The sequence below is a fragment of the Somniosus microcephalus genome, chromosome 22 (assembly GCF_052327205.1).
Source record: "Somniosus microcephalus isolate GS21.2 chromosome 22, FLI_Smic_1.0, whole genome shotgun sequence".
NCBI classification, from domain to species: domain Eukaryota; kingdom Metazoa; phylum Chordata; class Chondrichthyes; order Squaliformes; family Somniosidae; genus Somniosus; species Somniosus microcephalus.
In genome coordinates this window covers 12,365,342-12,386,979 of record NC_141008.1, presented here as the reverse complement: position 1 = coordinate 12,386,979, position 21,638 = coordinate 12,365,342, and the positions used below count along the sequence as shown (strand labels likewise).

The 21,638-nt window shown below is 47.5% G+C and overlaps 2 protein-coding genes across 5 annotated transcripts in view; one reads left to right on the top strand and one right to left on the bottom strand.

The window, feature by feature from the left end:
* atp2a3 (ATPase sarcoplasmic/endoplasmic reticulum Ca2+ transporting 3) overlaps positions 1 to 21,638 on the top strand; it is an 824,766-nt gene that overhangs the window by 444,375 nt on the left and 358,753 nt on the right. The window lies entirely within an intron of this gene.
* Positions 1 to 21,638, bottom strand: part of zzef1 (zinc finger, ZZ-type with EF hand domain 1) — a 229,044-nt gene that overhangs the window by 52,909 nt on the left and 154,497 nt on the right. For 2 of the 3 annotated variants that reach the window (XM_085964180.1, XM_085964181.1), the window contains exons 39-44: positions 20,709 to 20,738; positions 16,240 to 16,599; positions 12,293 to 12,436; positions 8,534 to 8,702; positions 1,064 to 1,162; positions 71 to 236 (exon numbers count right to left, since the gene is read on the bottom strand). In XM_085964180.1, coding sequence (XP_085820306.1) covers positions 71 to 236; positions 1,064 to 1,162; positions 8,534 to 8,702; positions 12,293 to 12,436; positions 16,240 to 16,599; positions 20,709 to 20,738 — 968 coding nt within the window. The remainder of the gene's footprint in view (positions 1 to 70; positions 237 to 1,063; positions 1,163 to 8,533; positions 8,703 to 12,292; positions 12,437 to 16,239; positions 16,600 to 20,708; positions 20,739 to 21,638) is intronic. The other variant, XM_085964183.1, reaches the window with a different exon arrangement.

Genomic DNA, 21,638 nt, shown 5'->3' with positions numbered 1-21,638 from the left:
GCAGCAATTTTAACATATAATAAAGACATGTATGAATTGAGCTCTTTCCGCTTCAGGACTGCTGCTATACCTGTGAGAGGCGCACTGTAATATCTTCAAAAGCAGATGAACTGCCTTTAGTCGTTGATGCCCCATTTGCTGACAGGCCACACCCACTTGCCACTCCCAAATTTCAGCTAGTGGAAGATGTGGGAGAATCCTCTCCTCCGATAGCATTTGCTTGAGTATCTCAAACCCTGGAGAGAGAGAAAGGAACACATCATCAGGGTCTGAACAGGAGCCTATATGAAGAGAAATAACTGCAGGAACTCACCTCTGAAATTCAGAAGTTCAGCTGCACTATGTAACCAATAGTGCAGCACCCACATACCGTGCTGTGGAATTGCCATTAGGCTATTAAAAGGAGGTGGCAAATGGGCCGAATGCTTCAACACGACAAGCCTCAGTTACATGGTACAGCGTTACATACAAATCACTTTAGTAGGTCCAGCCACCTGCTCCAATTAGTGGAGTAAATGTTATAGAAAACTGCGTATGTGGGTGAGAAGATGCATTAAAAAAAAAAAATCACATTTAAATTAAAGACAGACTCCAGTCATATTATCAATTAAAAATAAGGATTGTTAATTAATTCATCTCCATCATTTACTTGACCACACGACCAAAAATATTGAAGTTCGCAATTCTATGCATGGGGCACTACAGCTTTTAGCAGACTCAAGAAAATGCCACTTAGCGGATTTGAGAATGCGAGAGAGAAAATACAGAACAGAAAATAAAAGAGCGGACACAGAAGTGAGAGAGGACAGAAGATAACAGGAGAGAGGGAGAGAACAGAAAAGAGGGGGGACGGAGATAACAGAAGAGAAACGGCAGAGAGAGAGAGATGACAGAGAATAAGAGAGAGGGGATGGATAATGGAAGTGAAAGAGAGAGAGAGAGAGAGAACAGAAGAGGAAGAGTACAGAAGAGTGTGAGGGAGAAAAAAAGAGAAAGTGAATGAGAAAAGATGATAAACTAAGAGAAAGCAGGTTATTTTCCCCCCATGTACCAATGCACTCACCAGTCAGGAACCGCCCACGGTGGCCTCCTGTCACTGTGAACTTGTAACCCCAATCATTGGTGTCCAGGTCGGATGTAAACCTGTAATACAGTGTATCGCCTGGAAGAAATAAAAAATACTAGTGTCCATATGACAGGTGAGAAACTTACCACTAAAAAAACTCAATGTTGTTGTGGAAAACAGATAGACAAAAAAATAAAGCTACCCGTAGACGTGCCAATTAGTGCTTCAAGAATGTTTAATTTTTTTGATTTAAGAAATAAACAGGCAATCGACATCCGTGCATCACCCATTCTTTGGTGAAAGATGTGGCTGAATACGAAATATGCAACCCATCTCATTCTGTACCTCTAAAATCTCCCGCCTGGAGGTTGGAATTGTCACGGTTCAAGTCTCTAGTAGTTTTTTTTTGTTGCAGATAGGACTTGGACAGGAGCTATGTGAAGATGGTGTTTTTAGCAATAGGGGCTAGTTTCTCAAGATACCCTCATGCGGAGTTGTGGATCAGTAGGACAACTACAATACGGTAATGTAGTAATGTTACTGGAACAGTAATCCAGAGGCTTAGACCAACAATCCAGAGAATCTCAGCATGGCAGTTTGAGAATTTGTATTCATAAAGCTGACCATGACGTTATAGGATTGTCGTAAAAACCCAACAGGTTCCTTACCCGGTCTGGCCCAGCTGTGACTCCAGTCCCACACCAACGAGGTGGACTCTGAGCTGCCCTCTGAAGTGGTCGAGCAAGAAACTCAGTTGTAACTCTAGGGGCGGGCATTAAATGTCAGCCTTGCCAGGGACGGCCACAGCCCGAGAATGAATTTTTTTTTTTTTTTTTAAAGTCCTTTCAGAGAATGCAATAATGGATATTTCATTAGTCATGTCTGGTTATTCAGAGAGACACCACAGATGGGTGTTGGAACCTTTTTTTGATCTCTGTGGGGGCTGAGAGAGAGGATTTAAAAATCAGAGCAACACAGAGGCTCCGAAGCAGCAAACAGTAGCCCAAGGTGAAGAGAGATTGTGCTTTGTCGAGATGTCGAGTTAGACCCACTGGAGTGAGCTAGTGCTCTTGCTTTTTATTTTTGTAACAGTACACGGCCATAAATTGTAATGATTATATCGAACAATTTGCGTCATTCTCATTGTTCTGCGTAAATGTACCTACTGTAAAGCAGCTTACAATTCAAACTTCGCCTCACTCAGCGTTAACAGTCCAACTTCAGACATTGAAGGAGTACAGCTGCGTAAGACATTGAGATCCAGTCCAGATCACAAGGGAGTTTCACTGTTACACTCCTGGGTCCCGCTACTGCACCAGTGGATACAGAGCAGTCAAAGTCACCTTCCTGAACAAGTTGGCCTTCAGGGCACGCAAGAAAACGACTGACAACTGACCAGGAATTTGTAACAGCAGTTATCCTAAGCACTATTGTAGATTTAATGGTCCATGTTGGCGCTTAAACCCCCTCCCCTCACCTCCCCCACCTTCAATTTTTTCCCCTCCAAAGTCAGTTCTTATGCCCTACTCTTACTCTCCCACAGTTAGAACAGGTTGGTCCAGCACAAAGGCATCGATACAGACAGCATTAACAGAGGCATTGTTGACCGCTTGAAGTGTATGTGAGTAGTGCAGGAAAGGGCTTACCCATTATCACCAGTACAGTCTTCACTCCAACAACCCAGCTCCAACAAAGCACACAACTTCCACAGGAAACCAGTGTGGAAACACCAGTAAGCAGTGGGATTCAGGCGTCGCTCTCCCGGTTGGGATTCAGGCTTCGATCTCCCGGTGGGGATTCAGGCTTCGATCTCCCGGTGGGGATTCAGGCTTCGATCTCCCGGTGGGGATTCAGGCGTCGATCTCCCGGTGGGGATTCAGGCTTCGATCTCCCGGTGGGGATTCAGGCGTCGATCTCCCGGTGGGGATTCAGGCTTCGATCTCCCGGTGGGGATTCAGGCTTCGATCTCCCGGTGGGGATTCAGGCTTCGATCTCCCGGTGGGGATTCAGGCGTCGATCTCCCGGTTGGGATTCAGGCGTCGATCTCCCGGTTGGGATTCAGGCTTCGATCTCCCGGTTGGGATTCAGGCTTCGATCTCCCGGTGGGGATTCAGGCTTCGATCTCCCGGTGGGGATTCAGGCTTCGATCTCCCGGTGGGGGTTCAGGCGTCGATCTCCCGGTGGGGATTCAGGCTTCGATCTCCCGGTGGGGATTCAGGCTTCGATCTCCCGGTTGGGATTCAGGCGTCGATCTCCCGGTTGGGATTCAGGCTTCGATCTCCCGGTGGGGATTCAGGCTTCGATCTCCCGGTGGGGATTCAGGCGTCGATCTCCCGGTTGGGATTCAGGCTTCGATCTCCCGGTGGGGATTCAGGCGTCGATCTCCCGGTGGGGATTCAGGCTTCGATCTCCCGGTGGGGATTCAGGCTTCGATCTCCCGGTGGGGATTCAGGCTTCGATCTCCCGGTGGGGGTTCAGGCGTCGATCTCCCGGTGGAGATTCAGACTTCGATCTCCCGGTGGAGATTCAGGCTTCGATCTCCCGGTTGGGGATTCAGGCTTCGATCTCCCGGTGGGGATTCAGGCGTCGATCTCCCGGTGGGGATTCAGGCTTCGATCTCCCGGTGGGGATTCAGGCGTCGATCTCCCGGTTGGGATTCAGGCTTCGATCTCCCGGTTGGGATTCAGGCTTCGATCTCCCGGTGGGGATTCAGGCTTCGATCTCCCGGTGGGGATTCAGGCTTCGATCTCCCGGTGGGGATTCAGGCTTCGATCTCCCGGTGGGGATTCAGGCTTCGATCTCCCGGTGGGGATTCAGGCTTCGATCTCCCGGTTGGGATTCAGGCTTCGATCTCCCGGTGGGGATTCAGGCTTCGATCTCCCGGTGGGGATTCAGGCTTCGATCTCCCGGTTGGGATTCAGGCGTCGATCTCCCGGTGGGGATTCAGGCGTCGATCTCCCGGTGGGGATTCAGGCGTCGATCTCCCGGTGGGGATTCAGGCTTCGATCTCCCGGTTGGGATTCAGGCTTCGATCTCCCGGTGGGGATTCAGGCTTCGATCTCCCGGTGGGGATTCAGGCTTCGATCTCCCGGTGGGGATTCAGGCGTCGATCTCCCGGTGGGGATTCAGGCTTCGATCTCCCGGTGGGGATTCAGGCTTCGATCTCCCGGTTGGGATTCAGGCGTCGATCTCCCAGTGGGGATTCAGGCTTCGATCTCCCGGTTGGGATTCAGGCGTCGATCTCCCAGTGGGGATTCAGGCTTCGATCTCCCGGTTGGGATTCAGGCTTCGATCTCCCGGTTGGGATTCAGGCTTCGATCTCCCGGTTGGGATTCAGGCGTCGATCTCCCGGTGGGGATTCAGGCTTCGATCTCCCGGTGGGGATTCAGGCTTCGATCTCCCGGTGGGGATTCAGGCTTCGATCTCCCGGTGGGGATTCAGGCTTCGATCTCCCGGTGGGGATTCAGGCTTCGATCTCCCGGTGGGGATTCAGGCTTCGATCTCCCGGTGGGGATTCAGGCTTCGCTCTCCCGGTGGGGATTCAGGCTTCGCTCTCCCGGTGGGGATTCAGGCTTCCATCTCCCGGTTGGGATTCAGGCGTCGATCTCCCGGTGGGGATTCAGGCTTCGCTCTCCCGGTGGGGATTCAGGCTTCGATCTCCCGGTTGGGATTCAGGCTTCGATCTCCCGGTTGGGATTCAGGCTTCGATCTCCCGGTGGGGATTCAGGCTTCGATCTCCCGGTTGGGATTCAGGCTTCGATCTCCCGGTTGGGATTCAGGCTTCGATCTCCCGGTGGGGATTCAGGCTTCGATCTCCCGGTGGGGATTCAGGCTTCGATCTCCCGGTGGGGATTCAGGCTTCGATCTCCCGGTGGGGATTCAGGCTTCGATCTCCCGGTGGGGATTCAGGCTTCGATCTCCCGGTGGGGATTCAGGCGTCGATCTCCCGGTGGGGATTCAGGCGTCGATCTCCCGGTGGGGATTCAGGCTTCGATCTCCCGGTTGGGATTCAGGCGTCGATCTCCCGGTGGGGATTCAGGCTTCGATCTCCCGGTTGGGATTCAGGCGTCGATCTCCCGGTTGGGATTCAGGCGTCGATCTCCCGGTTGGGATTCAGGCTTCGATCTCCCGGTGGGGATTCAGGCTTCGATCTCCCGGTTGGGATTCAGGCGTCGATCTCCCGGTTGGGATTCAGGCGTCGATCTCCCGGTGGGGATTCAGGCTTCGATCTCCCGGTTGGGATTCAGGCTTCGATCTCCCGGTGGGGATTCAGGCTTCGATCTCCCGGTGGGGATTCAGGCGTCGATCTCCCGGTGGGGATTCAGGCTTCGATCTCCCGGTTGGGATTCAGGCGTCGATCTCCCGGTTGGGATTCAGGCTTCGATCTCCCGGTTGGGATTCAGGCGTCGATCTCCCGGTTGGGATTCAGGCTTCGATCTCCCGGTTGGGATTCAGGCTTCGATCTCCCGGTTGGGATTCAGGCTTCGATCTCCCGGTTGGGATTCAGGCTTCGATCTCCCGGTGGGGATTCAGGCGTCGATCTCCCGGTGGGGATTCAGGCTTCGATCTCCCGGTGGGGATTCAGGCTTCGATCTCCCGGTGGGGATTCAGGCGTCGATCTCCCGGTGGGGATTCAGGCTTCGATCTCCCGGTTGGGATTCAGGCGTCGATCTCCCGGTGGGGATTCAGGCTTCGATCTCCCGGTTGGGATTCAGGCTTCGATCTCCCGGTGGGGATTCAGGCGTCGATCTCCCGGTGGGGATTCAGGCTTCGATCTCCCGGTGGGGATTCAGGCTTCGATCTCCCGGTTGGGATTCAGGCGTCGATCTCCCGGTGGGGATTCAGGCTTCGATCTCCCGGTTGGGATTCAGGCTTCGATCTCCCGGTGGGGATTCAGGCGTCGATCTCCCGGTTGGGATTCAGGCTTCGATCTCCCGGTGGGGATTCAGGCGTCGATCTCCCGGTGGGGATTCAGGCTTCGATCTCCCGGTGGGGATTCAGGCGTCGATCTCCCGGTGGGGATTCAGGCTTCGATCTCCCGGTGGGGATTCAGGCTTCGATCTCCCGGTTGGGGATTCAGGCGTCGATCTCCCAGTTGGGATTCAGGCGTCGATCTCCCGGTGGGGATTCAGGCTTCGATCTCCCGGTGGGGATTCAGGCTTCGATCTCCCGGTTGGGGATTCAGGCGTCGATCTCCCGGTGGGGATTCAGGCTTCGATCTCCCGGTTGGGGATTCAGGCGTCGATCTCCCGGTTGGGATTCAGGCGTCGATCTCCCGGTGGGGATTCAGGCTTCGATCTCCCGGTGGGGATTCAGGCTTCGATCTCCCGGTTGGGATTCAGGCTTCGATCTCCCGCTGGGGATTCAGGCTTCGATCTCCCGGTGGGGATTCAGGCGTCGATCTCCCGGTTGGGATTCAGGCTTCGATCTCCCGGTGGGGATTCAGGCGTCGATCTCCCGGTTGGGATTCAGGCGTCGATCTCCCGGTGGGGATTCAGGCTTCGATCTCCCGGTGGGGATTCAGGCGTCGATCTCCCGGTGGGGATTCAGGCGTCGATCTCCCGGTGGGGATTCAGGCTTCGATCTCCCAGTTGGGATTCAGGCGTCGATCTCCCGGTGGGGATTCAGGCTTCGATCTCCCGGTGGGGATTCAGGCTTCGATCTCCCGGTTGGGATTCAGGCTTCGATCTCCCGGTTGGGATTCAGGCGTCGATCTCCCGGTTGGGATTCAGGCGTCGATCTCCCGGTTGGGATTCAGGCGTCGATCTCCCGGTTGGGATTCAGGCGTCGATCTCCCGGTTGGGGATTCAGGCGTCGATCTCCCGGTGGGGATTCAGGCTTCGATCTCCCGGTTGGGATTCAGGCTTCGATCTCCCGGTGGGGATTCAGGCTTCGATCTCCCGGTTGGGATTCAGGCTTCGATCTCCCGGTTGGGATTCAGGCGTCGATCTCCCGGTGGGGATTCAGGCTTCGATCTCCCGGTTGGGATTCAGGCTTCGATCTCCCGGTGGGGATTCAGGCGTCGATCTCCCGGTGGGGATTCAGGCTTCGATCTCCCGGTGGGGATTCAGGCGTCGATCTCCCGGTGGGGATTCAGGCGTCGATCTCCCGGTGGGGATTCAGGCTTCGATCTCCCGGTGGGGATTCAGGCTTCGATCTCCCGGTTGGGATTCAGGCTTCGATCTCCCAGTTGGGATTCAGGCTTCGATCTCCCGGTTGGGATTCAGGCGTCGATCTCCCGGTTGGGATTCAGGCTTCGATCTCCCAGTTGGGATTCAGGCTTCGATCTCCCGGTTGGGATTCAGGCGTCGATCTCCCGGTGGGGATTCAGGCGTCGATCTCCCGGTTGGGATTCAGGCTTCGATCTCCCGGTTGGGATTCAGGCTTCGATCTCCCGGTTGGGATTCAGGCTTCGATCTCCCGGTGGGGATTCAGGCTTCGATCTCCCGGTGGGGATTCAGGCGTCGATCTCCCGGTTGGGATTCAGGCGTCGATCTCCCGGTGGGGATTCAGGCGTCGATCTCCCGGTTGGGATTCAGGCTTCGATCTCCCGGTTGGGATTCAGGCTTCGATCTCCCGGTGGGGATTCAGGCTTCGATCTCCCGGTGGGGATTCAGGCGTCGATCTCCCGGTTGGGATTCAGGCGTCGATCTCCCGGTGGGGATTCAGGCTTCGATCTCCCGGTGGGGATTCAGGCTTCGATCTCCCGGTTGGGATTCAGGCTTCGATCTCCCAGTTGATCTCTCCGCTAATCCGACCACAGCAAATGTATTCTGAAGGTGTACTGCAACTATTAAGTGCAGGTGGTTCAAGCTTACACCTATTGCTGGGCAAGAGGGCACTCCACTGCAAATCACCATCCGTTGGACAAGTAATTTCACCAAGATTCTATCTGTCTGCTCTGATCGGAAAGTCCCATAGGACTACAGTGCATTTGTGTTCAGTAAATAACCAGTTTCAACAACATTTTATTCACCTGTCAGGGTTAATTTACAGGAGCCGATTGTGAAAAGTAGCTGGAATTTTCACAATTATAATGAAAGCCTGCAATCTTCCCACGTTACAAGTGACTACACTTCAAAAGTACTTCATTGGCTGTAAAGCGCTTTAGGACGTCCTGAGGTTGTGAAAGGCGCTACAGAAATACAAATCTTTCTTTCTCTCTAATCGTTTATCCAATCTGTATTGCAGGAAATTTAAACATTTGTTTTTTTCTTTAATTACAATGTACAAAATGACTCCTGTTGCAGAGTCACTCTGATCGTACATGGAATACGAGACTCGTTTGGGGTCAGGGGGGGTTATTGTGCTGCAATTGGGATTGAAAAATACTGGTCAGGGCCTCAGTAGCATAGGCTTCAACTGGTACATGCTTGGAATCAAATTGTTAAAAAATATTCCTTTCTGTACCCTGATGAGGACACACAGACTTGAAACAATGACTGGCAGATTGCATGAAAATTCTACCTGGAATGTCAAAGTCAATCCACTTGTGTGATGATCCGCTGAACGTATGGCGATCTTGCTTGTAGTCACTGCTGCTGGACATCAACAACTCGTCACAGCCATCCTCAGACACACAATGAGAGTCAAATTTCACAGACAGGTAAATAGCACCAGGGATATGAACTTTGTCCTAAGGGTTAAAAAATATACATTTAGCTTTTATAGGGTGCTTGTCATTATTCCCATAGAAGATTTTTTCAATACCTTGCCAAATATTGGGTACAGAAATATGTAAAGCACGTCGCAAGAACGGACAAACCATATTGGATTTATGGTTAAGTGCCATGAATTGTTTACCAAGAAACTATGGCTTGCATGCCTTTTGTATGCTGCACTGAGGGCTATTTGTTGGAGGTTTAATGTGTTAATCCTCAGCACACTGTGGAAGTTTACATATGCAGTTACGCTCTGTTGGGACACCGTCCTTCCCCATTTCTAGATTTGTCTGTCAAAGATCAATGTGGTCATGGCTACTGTCGGAGCATATCGATCTCTTCATCCTTACCATTCAACAGGCTGAAAAATGGCAGTTGGACTCTGTTTTGTGCTGATCAGATTCATTTTTTCCCTGTACTTTTGATATGTTCTTTCTCCTCCTTCCTGGCTTCAGAAGCCTCCAAAAATAAATCACCCACCCCCAGCTTACTAACTCCCCCTTCTTCCGCCCTGCTCGGTGCCCACCTTTAACTCTGCTCCGTAAATTCTCTGACATCATTTGCAGCATAAGCAACTCTGTAGACATGCAAATTCTTATTTTCTACTGCAATTTTGTTTTTGCTATGGTTATAATTAATATTGCCCAGAATGTAAGGCTGCCTGTCCGTCTTCTTGATGGGAGGCAATGACCCACTCAATTCCCAGAAAGATCTTTCATTTCATCATCCCTTTCAACTTCAGCTATAATTACCATTCTGTGGCACTGGGTAGCACTCTCGCTTGAGTCAGAAGGTTGTGCGTTCAAGTCCCAGAGATCTGAGCACGATAGAATTTTATATTGCATTTGAAAGTGATTTAGTTAAATCCAAAACTAGGGTCTTAAATCTAAACAAAGCAAACTACTGTACGAGTGGGGGGGGTTATTGTGCTGCAATATGAGTGGTGAGCTGGCTAAGGTAGATTGGGAAATTACATTAAAAAGGTATGATGGTAGAGAAGCAATGGCTAGCATTTAAAGAATTAATACATAATTTACAACAAATATACATTCCTTTAAGGCACAAAAACCCCACAGGAAAAGTGGTCCAACTTTGGCTAACAAGAGAAGTTAAAGATAGTATTAGATCAAAGGAAGAGGCTTATGATGTTGTCAAAGAGAGTAGTAAGCCTGAGGATTGGAAGGATTTTAGAATTCAGCAAAGGAGGACCAAGATATTGATAAAGAAAAAGAAAATAGAATGAGAGTAAACTAGCAAGACATAAAAACAGACTGTAAAAGCTTCTCTAGGTATGTAAAAAGGAAAAGATTAGCCAAAGTAAATGTGGGTCCCTTACAGGCCGAGACGGAGAAATTATAACGGGGAATAAAGAAATGGCAGAGAAATTAAACAAACACTTTGTGTCTGTCAAAAAAAATTCCCAGAAATAGTAGAGAACCAAGGCTCTAGAGAGAACGAGGAACTGAAAGAAATTAGTATTAGTAATAAAATAATAATGGGACTGAGAGCCGATAAATCCCCTGGGTCTGATGGCCTGCATCCTAGGACTTTGAAAGAGGTGGCTATAGAGATAGTGGATGCATTGGTTGTCATTTTCCAAAACTCCATAGATTCTAGAACAGTTCCCACAGATTGGAAGGTAGCAAATGTAACCCCACTATTTAAGAAAGAAGGGAGAAAGAAAACAGGGAACTACAGGCCAGTTAGCCTGACATCAGTAGTAGGGAAAATGCGAGAATCTATTAAGGACATGGTAACAGGGCACTTTGAATAATAGGGTTGGGCAGAGTCAACACAGATTTATGAAAGGGAAATCATGTTTGACGAATCTGTTAAGAGTTTTTTGAGGTTGTAACTAGCAGAATAGATAAGGGGGAACCAGTGGATGTGGTGTATTTGGATTTTCAGAAGGCATTCGATAAGGTGCCACACAAGAGGTTATTAAACAAAATTAGGATCTCATGGGATTGGGGGTAATATACGAGCATGGACTGAGGATTGGTTAATGGACAGAAAACAGAGAGTAGGAATAAACGGGTCATTTTTGGGTTGGTAGGCTGTAACTAGTGGAGTACCGTAAGGACCAGTGCTTGGGCCTCAGCTATTCACAATCTACATCAATGATTTGGATGAGGTGACCAAATGTAATATATCCAAGTTTGCTGATGATACAAAGCTAGGTGGGACTGTAAGTTGTGAGGAGGATGCAAAGAGGCTTCAAGGGGATAAAGACAGGCTAAGTGAATGGCAAGAACATGGCAAATGGAATATAATGTAGAGAAATGTGAAGTTATCCACTTTGGTAGGAAAAATTGAAAAACAGAGTATTTTTTAAATGGTGAGAGATTGGGAAATGTTGGTGTTCAGAGGGACCTGGGTGTCCTTGTACACAAATCACTGAAAGTTAACATGAAGGTACAGCAAGTAATTAGGAAAGCAAATGGTATGTTGGCCTTTATTACAAGAGGATTTGAGTATAAGAGTAAAGACATCTTACTGCAATTAGTCTGTGAGACCATACCTGGAGTATTGTGTACAGTTTTGGTCTCCTTACCTAAGGAAGGATACACTTGTCACAGAGGGAGTGCAACGAAGGTTCACCAGACTGATTCCTGGGTTGGGGGGATTGTTCTATGAGGAGAGATTGAGTAGACTAGGCCTATAGTCTCTGGAGTTTAGAAGAATGAGAGCTGATGTCATTGAAACATACAAAATTCTTACAGGACTTGACAGGGTAGATGCAGGGGGGATGTTTCCCCTGGCTGAGGAGTCTAGAACAGTCTCAGAATAAGGGGTCAGCCATTTAGTACTGATGAGAAATTTCTTCACTCAGAGGGCGGTGAATCTTAGGAATTCTCTACCCCAGAGGGCTGTGGAGGCTGAGTCGCTGAGTATATTCAAGATAGAGATCGATAGATTTTTGGATGTTAGGGAATCAAGGGATATGGGGATAGTGCAGGGAAATGGAGTTGAGATAGAAGATCAGCCATGATGTTAGTGAATGGAGGAGCAGGCTTGAGGGGCCAAATGGCCGACTCCTGCTCCTATTGCTTATGTTCTTATAATCTAGGCTATACTCCAGTGCAGTGCTGAGGGAGTGGTGCACTGTCAGAGGTGCCGTCTTTCAGATGTGACACTAAACCGAGGACCTGTCTGGTGGATGTAAAATATCGCATGGCACTATTTGAGCAAGAGCAAGGGAGTGCTCCCTGGTAGCTTGGCCAAGCATTTATCCCTCAACCAACATCACTAGAAACAATGTAATTGGTCATTGCGGTTTGTGGGAGCTTGCTGTGCGCCAATTGGTTGCCGTGTTTCCTACATTACAAGGGTGACCACACTTCAAAAGTACTTCATTGGCTACAGAGTGCTTTGGGACATCCCGGGGATTTGAAAAGTGCTGTATAAATGCATGTGCTTTGTTGCATGTTAATTTATGCAGAAACCTGAGGCTTTGCTCAGTTACAGGTTTCATGTCACTGTTCACACCAAAGTCTCACCGTCTATGGGAGCCCAATACCATATTCAAAATAAACCACAATGTGTATGAAAACTACTGCAATACCTCAATGGTAGTATTGTTGTCATAGGGATGCTTGGATTCCCTGACCTGGACGTCCATTCCTGGCTCCTCCATAAACTGGCAGGCAGTCACTGCCAGAGATCCCAGCATGTTCTCACTGCAACCAAGCAGCACTTGCTGCAGGATCTGACAAACAGGGAAAACACAATAGTAAACATGTGAAACAGAAAATAAATTGTACAGGTAAAAATGTGCAGAATACACAATGGTAAAACTCCAAGTGGCAGTCAATTAACTCCAACTAGTGATATTAGGACGGGAGAAAGGAACTAAATGATTTAATTGCTTGGTTTTCTGTTGGTGGCTCCTCCCGCATTAGCACTTTCAATTAGTTTGTGCTTAATTGGACCGGTAAGTCATAAGTTGATCACAGATTTTGTTATTGCCAGACAGATGTTTGATCAGGCCACAGGAGAGGGAGGGAGGGGGGGCGGGCAGAGAGGGGGGGCGGGCAGAGAGGGGGCGGGGTGGGCGGAGAGGGGGCGGGGAAGAGATTCCATCTGGCACGACGGTCTATTCTTGAAACTTATTGAAAGTGGTGTAGGGGGAAAAACATATGATGTAATTAAATCAATGTATACAAACAATAAATGTGCAGTTAAAATTGGAGACAAACAAACAAAATACTTCCCACAGGGGCATGGTGTGATGCAGTGCTCGCCCATCTCACCGACACTCTAATATTTACATAAATGAATTGGCAAAACTACTTGAACAATCTACAGCACCCGGCCTCACCCTATATGAATCCAAGGTTAAATTCCTCCTCTCTGCAGATGACCTGGTTCTGCTGTCACCAACTAAGGAGGGTCTACAACAGAACCTGGATCTGCTGGAGTCATCCTGTCAGACCTGGGCCCTGACAATAAACCACCAAAAAACCAAAGTCCTTGTGTTCCAGCAAAGATCCAGACATCAGGGACCCAGAATAAATTTCACACTAGGAACAACTAAAATTGAACAAACCACTAACTACACACACTTGGGCTTAAAAATCAGCTCTACGGGAAACTTTCATCTGGCTGTGAATGAACTGAAAGAGAAAGCTGGAAGGGCTTTCTATGCCATTAGAAGATCAATCCAAATAGAAATCCCAATTAGCATTTGGCTCAAAATTTTTAAATCAGTAATTGAACCAATTGCACTCTATGGAAGCGAGGTGTGGGGACCGCTAACGCAACAAGAATTTGCAAAATGGGACAAACACCCAATTGAGATCCTACATGCAGAATTCTGTAAAAGTATCCTCTGGACTCAAAGGAAAACCGTAAACAATGCATGCAGGGCAGAACTAGGCCAATATCCATTAATAATTACTATTCAAAAAAGAGCCACCAAATTTTGGAAACACCTAAAAATGAGCAACCCCCACTGCTATCATTACGAAGCCCTGAAATGCCAAGAGAGGACCATAAAGAAGAATACCCTCAGTCAACTAGTCCTGGGACTCAGTGAAGCAACCACTAACAATAACCAGCCCCAGGACAGTGACATCGTAGCACAGAGAATTCGACCCAACACAATTGTCACTAAGCAAAAGGAAAAATACCTGTCATATTGGGCAGAAACAACAAAAACCCAAAACAAACTCAATTGCTACTTGGCCCTAAACAGACAATACAACATGGCTGAATACCTGACCATGGTAAAGGATAGCAAACTGAGAAAAACAATGACAAGGTACAGACTTAGTGAACATAGCCTGGCCATCGAAAAAGGCAGATACAGACAGACCCGGCTACCAAGAGAGGACAGGATATGCTCTCACTGCAGTCAGGGAATGGTGGAGACAGAGATGCACTTCCTCACAGCTTGTGGAAAATATCAGGGCATCAGGGAGAATTTCTACCAAAAATTAACACAAATATGCCCTGAATTCAGAAATTTGAATGACAACCAAAAACTCCCATACCTACTAGGGGAACAGAGAAACTGTGTAACCTTAGCGGCACACTATGTTACAGCTTGCCATAAACAGAGGGACAACCAGTAAACCTAAGAAAAGAGTATATACAAATTATATGAATGTATATTTATACACTCAGGGATATATCTGTTTATACATTGTATGGATAGATCTGTATTTTTGTGTACAACCATGAATGTTTTTCGATGCTTTGGCAACATAAGATGTACCTTGTCATGCCAATAAAGCGACTTGAATTCAATTGAGAGGGGGGGGGGGGCGGAAAGAGAAGGGGGGGGGGGGTGGGGGAAGAGAGGATTTGCTAAACCCAATCAAAAAAATAGCAAAAAATGATGTTTCTTTCTGGAAACTAGTTTAAAAAACAATGTTTTCAGTGAGATCATGATGGACGGGTCACCAGAAGTTGAAAAGGTGCTTCAACTCCCAAACAGTCGGAGTCGAGTAGCACAGCTTTGCATCCCAACCACCTTGACAACTCTCTCTAAACTAGGTATTTCCAGTGGAGTACTGTTTATGTGCAATAAAGTCAGTGCTCTAGGTTTGTGATTATTTTACTAAATATTAGCATGTGTCAGCCGTGACTCAGTTGGTAGCACTCTCGCCTCCGAGTCAGAATTTTGTGGGTTCAAGTTGCACTTCAGAGACTGGTGCATAAATCTAAGCCGACACTCCCAGTGCAGTACTGAGGGAGTGCTGCACTGTCAGAGGTGCTGTCTTTCGGTTGAGAATTTAGACCAAGGTTCTGTCTGCTCTCTCAGGTGGGATCAGAAAGATCCCATGGCACTATTTCTAGAGGAGCATTTGAATAAATTAACCATTACTGGAGGGAGAGAAAGGAACTGGGGCTTTATACAGTTTGTATTTCAGCTGAACAATTAACAATGTTTGATAAGTGGCGTCCCGTAAATAATACCACTGGGATGCATGTCAGTAAGTGCTAGACCAGACTTTAAACCGAGAGGCGGCTGCTGGACAGATCCGTTATAGAACATCTTATGCAAGTGGCCCGGTGTCCTGGCCAATATTTATCCCTCAATCAACATCACCAGAACACAGATTATCTGGTCATTATCACATTGCTGCTTGCAGTGTGCCAATTTGCTGCCGCATTTCCTACATTACAACATAATAATGAAAGGTGTTGTTGAAATTAAAGTCCTTTCTTTAATACTGAATATTAAAGTTCTGCTCACTAGTAACCCTCTTTTACTTTCAATGGCACAGGAGCGAGCCTGTCTCAGTGGTAACATTCCTGCCTCAGAGTTCAAGCCCCGCTCCCAACAGTCCCAGCCAGTGGACACCAGAGCTTTGAATTCTGCATCGACATCCAGGGGACCGCCCCTCCCCCACCCCCACACATCGCAAGGCTTGTGGGAGCCCATAAAAACCCTCCTGCTGCAGACGTATGAGGAGAGATTGGGTCGATTGGGCTTGTACTCGCTGGAGTTTAGAAGAATGAGAGGGGATCTCATTGAAACTTATAAAATTCTGACAGGACTGGACAGACTAGATGCAGGAAGGATGTTCCCGCTGGTCGGGGAGTCCAGAACCAGGGGACACAGTCTAAGGATAAGGGGTAAGCCATTTAGGACAGAAATTAGGAGGAATTTCTTCACCCAGAGAGTGGTGAACCTGTGGAATTCTCTACCACAGAAGGCAGTAGAGGCCAATACATTAAATATATTCAAGAAGGAGTTGGATATATTTCTTAAGGCTAAAGGGATCAAGGGATATGGGGAGAAAGCAGGGACCGGGTACTGAATTTGGACGATCAGCCATGATCGCATTGAATGGCGGAGCAGGCTCGAGGGGCCGAATGGCCTACTCCTGCTCCTATCTTCTATGTTTCTATGCATATAACCCCATCGGCCTGTGAATCCTTCAATTACTTCATAGGGAAGAACGTGAAGATGCAAAAACTTTGGATAACTAGGCATGCCTCACTAAAATATTGCCGAGTAAAGTACTGACCCAGCTCGCAGCCTGAACATTCATCACCAACCTTTTCCCACAGCTGCTTCTCCTCCAGCTGCATAAGCAAGTCAAGTATGTAGGCCATGTGAGATGGGCAGCTGAGCCCCAGCACTTCCTCTGTGATCGGCACGCCGCTTGGCCAGTCAGCTAACAGAGAAGCGAGCACATGCCTGGCATACAGTATGGAGATGGCTTCGTTGACCTTGTAGAGGTAGTCGCGCACGGTCCTCTTGCCGCGGGTGTCCAGCTCTTTGTGCAGCAGCATGGAGCTTTTGGTGCGCCGCTGTTTGGCAAAGCTGAGCTGCAGGTCACTTTCTGTGTTGGTTATGAGTTTCTGTGTCACAGGGTTGGTCTCCTCTGTTGCCTTCTCACACCGCAGAGGCTTGGACTGTTTAAAAAAAACAGGTTAAATTCACCTATATTTAAATAAACTCACAAAATCATTACAGTACCATTTGGAGATTATTTCAAATAAACTTTGGCCAATCATCATCTGATCGTGCGCTCATATTTAGTTCACGATGCTTTAAAGAATTTCCAATCAGAAAACCTCAGCACCTAAAGATTTTCAGGTTAAGGATGAAACAAAACAAAGCAATCTCAAATATTCCCCCATGGCTGATCGTTCACTTTAATGTTTATGATGTTATTTTCATCCATTGGTGAAGCCTAATTAATAGAGTACAAAAGCCAGGAAGTTACGCTAAATGTTTATAAATCACTGGTTCGGCCCCAGCTGGGGTAGTGTGTTCAATTCTGGGCACCGCACTTTAGGAAGGATGTCAAAGCCTTGGAGAGGGTGCGGAGATGATTTACTAGAATGGTGCCAGGGATGGAAGACTTCAGTGACATGGAGAGACTGGAGAAGTTGGGGTTGATCTCCTTAGTGCAGAGAAGGAGAAGGGGAGATTTAATAGAGCTGTTCAAAATTATTAAGGGTTTTCATAGAGTAAGAAGAAACTGTTTCTACTGGCAAAAGGGTCAGTAACCAGAGGACACAAATTTAAGGCAATTGGCAAAAGAACCAGAGGCGACACGAGGTTATGATGATCTGGCATGCACTGCCGAAAAGTGTGATGGAAGCAGATTCAATAATATAACTTTCATAAGGGAATTGGATAAATACTTGAAGGGAAAAAATTTGCAGGGCTATGGGGAAGAGATGGTGAGTGGGACTACTTGGAGAGCTCTTTCAAAGAGCCGGCACAGGCATGATGGGCCGAATGGCCTCATTATGTGCTGTATGAGTCTATGAAAAAAACAAGTGGTAGTGATATTGTAATGTCTACAAGAAAAATGGCTCGTTTATAAATGAACCTTTACACGTAATATTTCTGCACAAAAATTAAAACCCAAGTATCAAAATATTTCAGTAAAGAAGTAATGCTATTGGGGCAATAGTACAAGGGTGTCGAGAGAGAGAGGCCCCAGCCACTGCATGAAGTACAAGTTTTTGCTGCCGATTGCAAGCAGTGTAGATAGAAGCATAACATTACAAAGAGATAGAAATAGATTAAGTGAATGGGCAAAACTGTGGCAAATGGATTTCAATATAACTGCGAGGTCATCCACTTTGGACTTAAAAAGGATAGAACAGGGCACTTTCTAAACGGTGAAAAGCTAGAGGTGGAGGTCCAAAGAGGCTTGGGGGTCCAGGTACGTAGATCATTAAAATGTCATGAACATGTACAGAAAATAATCAAAAGGCTAATGGAATGCTGGCCTTTATATCTAGAGGACTAGAATACAAGGGGGTAGAAGTTATGCTGCAGCTGTACAAAGCCCTGGTTAGACCACACCTGGAGCACTGGGAGCAGTTCTGGGCACCACACCTTAGGAAGGATATATTGGCCTCGGAGGGAGTGCAGCGTAGGTTTACCAGAATGTTACCTGGACTGAGGCTTCAATTATGAGGAGAGATTACACAAACTAAGGTTGTATTCCCTGGAATTTAGAAGGTTATGGGGTGATTTGATCGAAGTTTTCAAGATATTAAGGGGAACAGATAGGGTAGAGAGAGAGAAACTATTTCCGCTGGTTGGGGAGTCTAGGACTAGGGGGGCAGAGTCTAAAAATTAGAGCCAGACCTTTCAGGAGTGAAATTAGGAAACACTTCTACACACAAAGGGTGGTAGAAGTTTGGAACTCTTTTCCACAAATGGCAGTTGATGATGTTAGGTCAATTTTAAATTTTAAATCTGAGATTGATAAGATTTTTGTTAACCACAGGTTGTCAGGGATATGGAGCAAAGACGGGTCTACGAAGTTAGGTCACAGATTAACAATGATCTCATTGACAGGCTTGAGGGGCTAAATGGCCTATGTTCCCATGATGGCTTTATGGTAAAGACGGGGCCATACAGACCAGTCAGGATGTAGCAACAGTCATGGACCTCAGCGCCACTTGCCCAGGATCAGCCAGCATTCCCACTCCTGATGACTATCCAATCACTCCTGCTGCAGCCTTTGGGCGAGGTGAGGAACAGGCTCGTACGGGATGCTCCTGGTGGGTGAATAGATCGCCAGGGCTCTTGGGCTAAGCTTACACAGGAATGGTCACCTGCACGAGGTACTGGAAGTGACTAGTCCTGTGGAACTGTACCACAGCAGGAGTCTGCCTCTTCAGCATTGGAGGAGCCAATTTAGAAATGAATTAAATATAAGCCACAAGATGTTGATGCTTTTAAAAAAAAAAAAATACAATGGAATCCTTCTGAACTGAATGACCAGTTTAATTTTCTCGATGCTTTTATTATTTACTCTCGTTTCTATCATTTTAATTCTGATTGTTTGAGGGGCATGGGGTAACACTTCCGAGGGTATGAACCTTATTTTCTGCCCAGCTCAATGCACCACCTGCAAAAGGACTGCTCCCGGGTCTCAAGCCTGCCACAGCAGCGTGGGAGATGCACACAACTCAGTCACAGGGTTGAACAGTGAACCCGTATCTCAGTAGGCCGCTGTTCACCATATGTTGGCACTCTACTGTACTATGCCAACATATCAAATTGTGATAAACATGGCAGTGCCAAGAGTTGCAGGAAAAGTGGTCGACTGCTAAATAACATGTACACCTTATTACAGGTCTTTCCGATGTGCTTAACTGTAATGCTCGCAATATTTTAAGAAGCAAATTTAGATTTTAAAAAGAGAGAACCAGGTGGTGCAGTGGGTTTTCACCTCTGGGAGCAGAGTTCAAATCCAGCCTAGACTGGTGGGATCAAAGTCTCCTGGCTGCAAGGGTTCTATGTGAAATAAAATTGGCCAGTCTCAATCCTGTTCCTAGTGCCCATAGAGCCAAGATGTGCCCCCGATTTGGTACGAATGGGCAATATCACTCAAGACAGGCCTCAGAATGGTTGGTGTGGAAAACAGAAAAAAATGCCAAACTGGTGCAGTAGAGGTGCTCAAGGTTGGGGCCGAGGTATATTGTTGGGGCACAGTTGAGGGCCTTTATTCTAATTGCAGTTTTCCTGAGCTGGGAGTGCCTGATGTTGACATGATTAGCGTGCTAAACTCCAGCACCAAACAGCACCCAGTTCCGATGAACACAGGAGCAAGCTCCTTGGTGGGTCAGTGGGTAGACGCATAAAGTGCAGATGTTGGCCAAGAATGCCACCCACCAATCACTGCCTAGGCTGTCACAATGTGTGTAGTCACTTGGACAAACAGCCGGCGACAGTCACAGACCTGTAGCCCAAGATATGTCCCCATCTGCAGGAGGGGAGGGTAAAGATGAGATCAAAGAAAAATTAATAGATTCTCACTGATATGTGCTGGGCTGGATCGGCAAACAGGGAGGAGGGAGACTCTCAGTTTTACCAATACTGAAAAATCTAACGTAGCACTGTATTAACCTACACAGACGAGGAATACAGAAATCAGTAACACAGATAACTGCATCTCCTTTAGACTTGTATGCTTTACTCCAGGGCGAGTTCACAGCACTTTGCTGATTAATAGAGAAGTAACCGGCTAAACAGTTGGCTTCTTACTTCTTAACCCACGTTTAAAGGACAGGATGACAGAAGATTCCCCCTCATTCCATTGCTCAAAGCACCCATCTCATGCCAGCAGGACCATTGCAGTATTCACACCTCATTCCAGGAGCACAGTAAGGGGAAGAGTTTTGCACAGAAAACTTAAATTCAGTTACGACCCAACCATTTATATGCAAGTCTGCTGTAAGCAAATTCCTGCTTTAAGCGATGATTTTCAGGCTATCCCAAGTAGACCAACGTGGTTAGAACATGGTACGCACCCATACTGTTGGCATAGAAGTCTGTTTGCAAAGATTTGTCTATTTTAACCTACCTTTTTGAGTACAGAGTTGCATATAAACAGAATACAGAAAAATGAAAAGGGGAACATTAGGATTTTTTTTTAAAGCGGCAGGTAAGCCCTGTATTGATCAGTTAAATATGCAATTAGATTTCAATGCATGCGCTAGGTGAAGTAGGTTCGATTTCTTCAATGTGGAAATTACTGGCCACTTACCAGCGTGCAGGGCTTTCCCATGATCTTGTGCTGTGGAGAGGGGTGATGTTGGTGAGTGCAAGTTACAAGGGTTGTGTCGTAATTTTATCACAGAACTAGTACAAGAAGATATTAATTGGTTACTTGAAATAAAAAGCAGAAAATGCTGGAAATGCATAGCCGGTCCATTAATCATTGGATTGGAAGGTAGGAGCCTGTTTACCCAACTTATAGGGTCTTTGTTCGTCTGAACAGCATCCTCCAGACACCACTGGAGTGGGCTAGCCTACTTTGTTGGGGGTACACGAGAAGAGAAATGTCAAAAGGGACCACCTCCCTTTGGAGACGTTGTGTTACATCATGAGCCATCCCCATGTAAACCAGCCACGTCCATGCATGGTAAGTAAGGGCCTACCCTGCTGTGCCTGTTCAATTTGCTCAAAACATTTCCTGAAAGATATTATTTACACTCCCTACAGTACCTGAGGGGACGTCCAGATAGAAGCACGGTAAGGGACAAAACCCTGGAACTCCTTGCCAAACAGCACTGTGGGAGCACCTTCACCACACAGACTGCAGCGGTTCAAAAAGGCTCACCATCATCGCAAGAGCAACTAGGGATGGGCAATAAATGCCGGCCTTGCCAGCGACGCCCATATCTCAAGAATGATATTTTAAAAATTGTGCAGGACACTCAAGAATGAAGATGGCCCTGCAAGGTAAAGTAAAGTAGTCTTTCTTTCTCCTAGAGACAGCACCCTTTACACAATGCTAGAAAACAACCATGTAAGAGTCAGGACTAGGAGGGGTGGGTGGGGAAGACAGGAATTCCACGAGCTAGGGCAATACTCCTAAATGAAGTGTTTTCCACAGGTTTCAACAGAAATAGCATTTATTGGTGGAACATTGATTACTCGGTGCAGTAGCCATACATGTTGGATATGGACACCG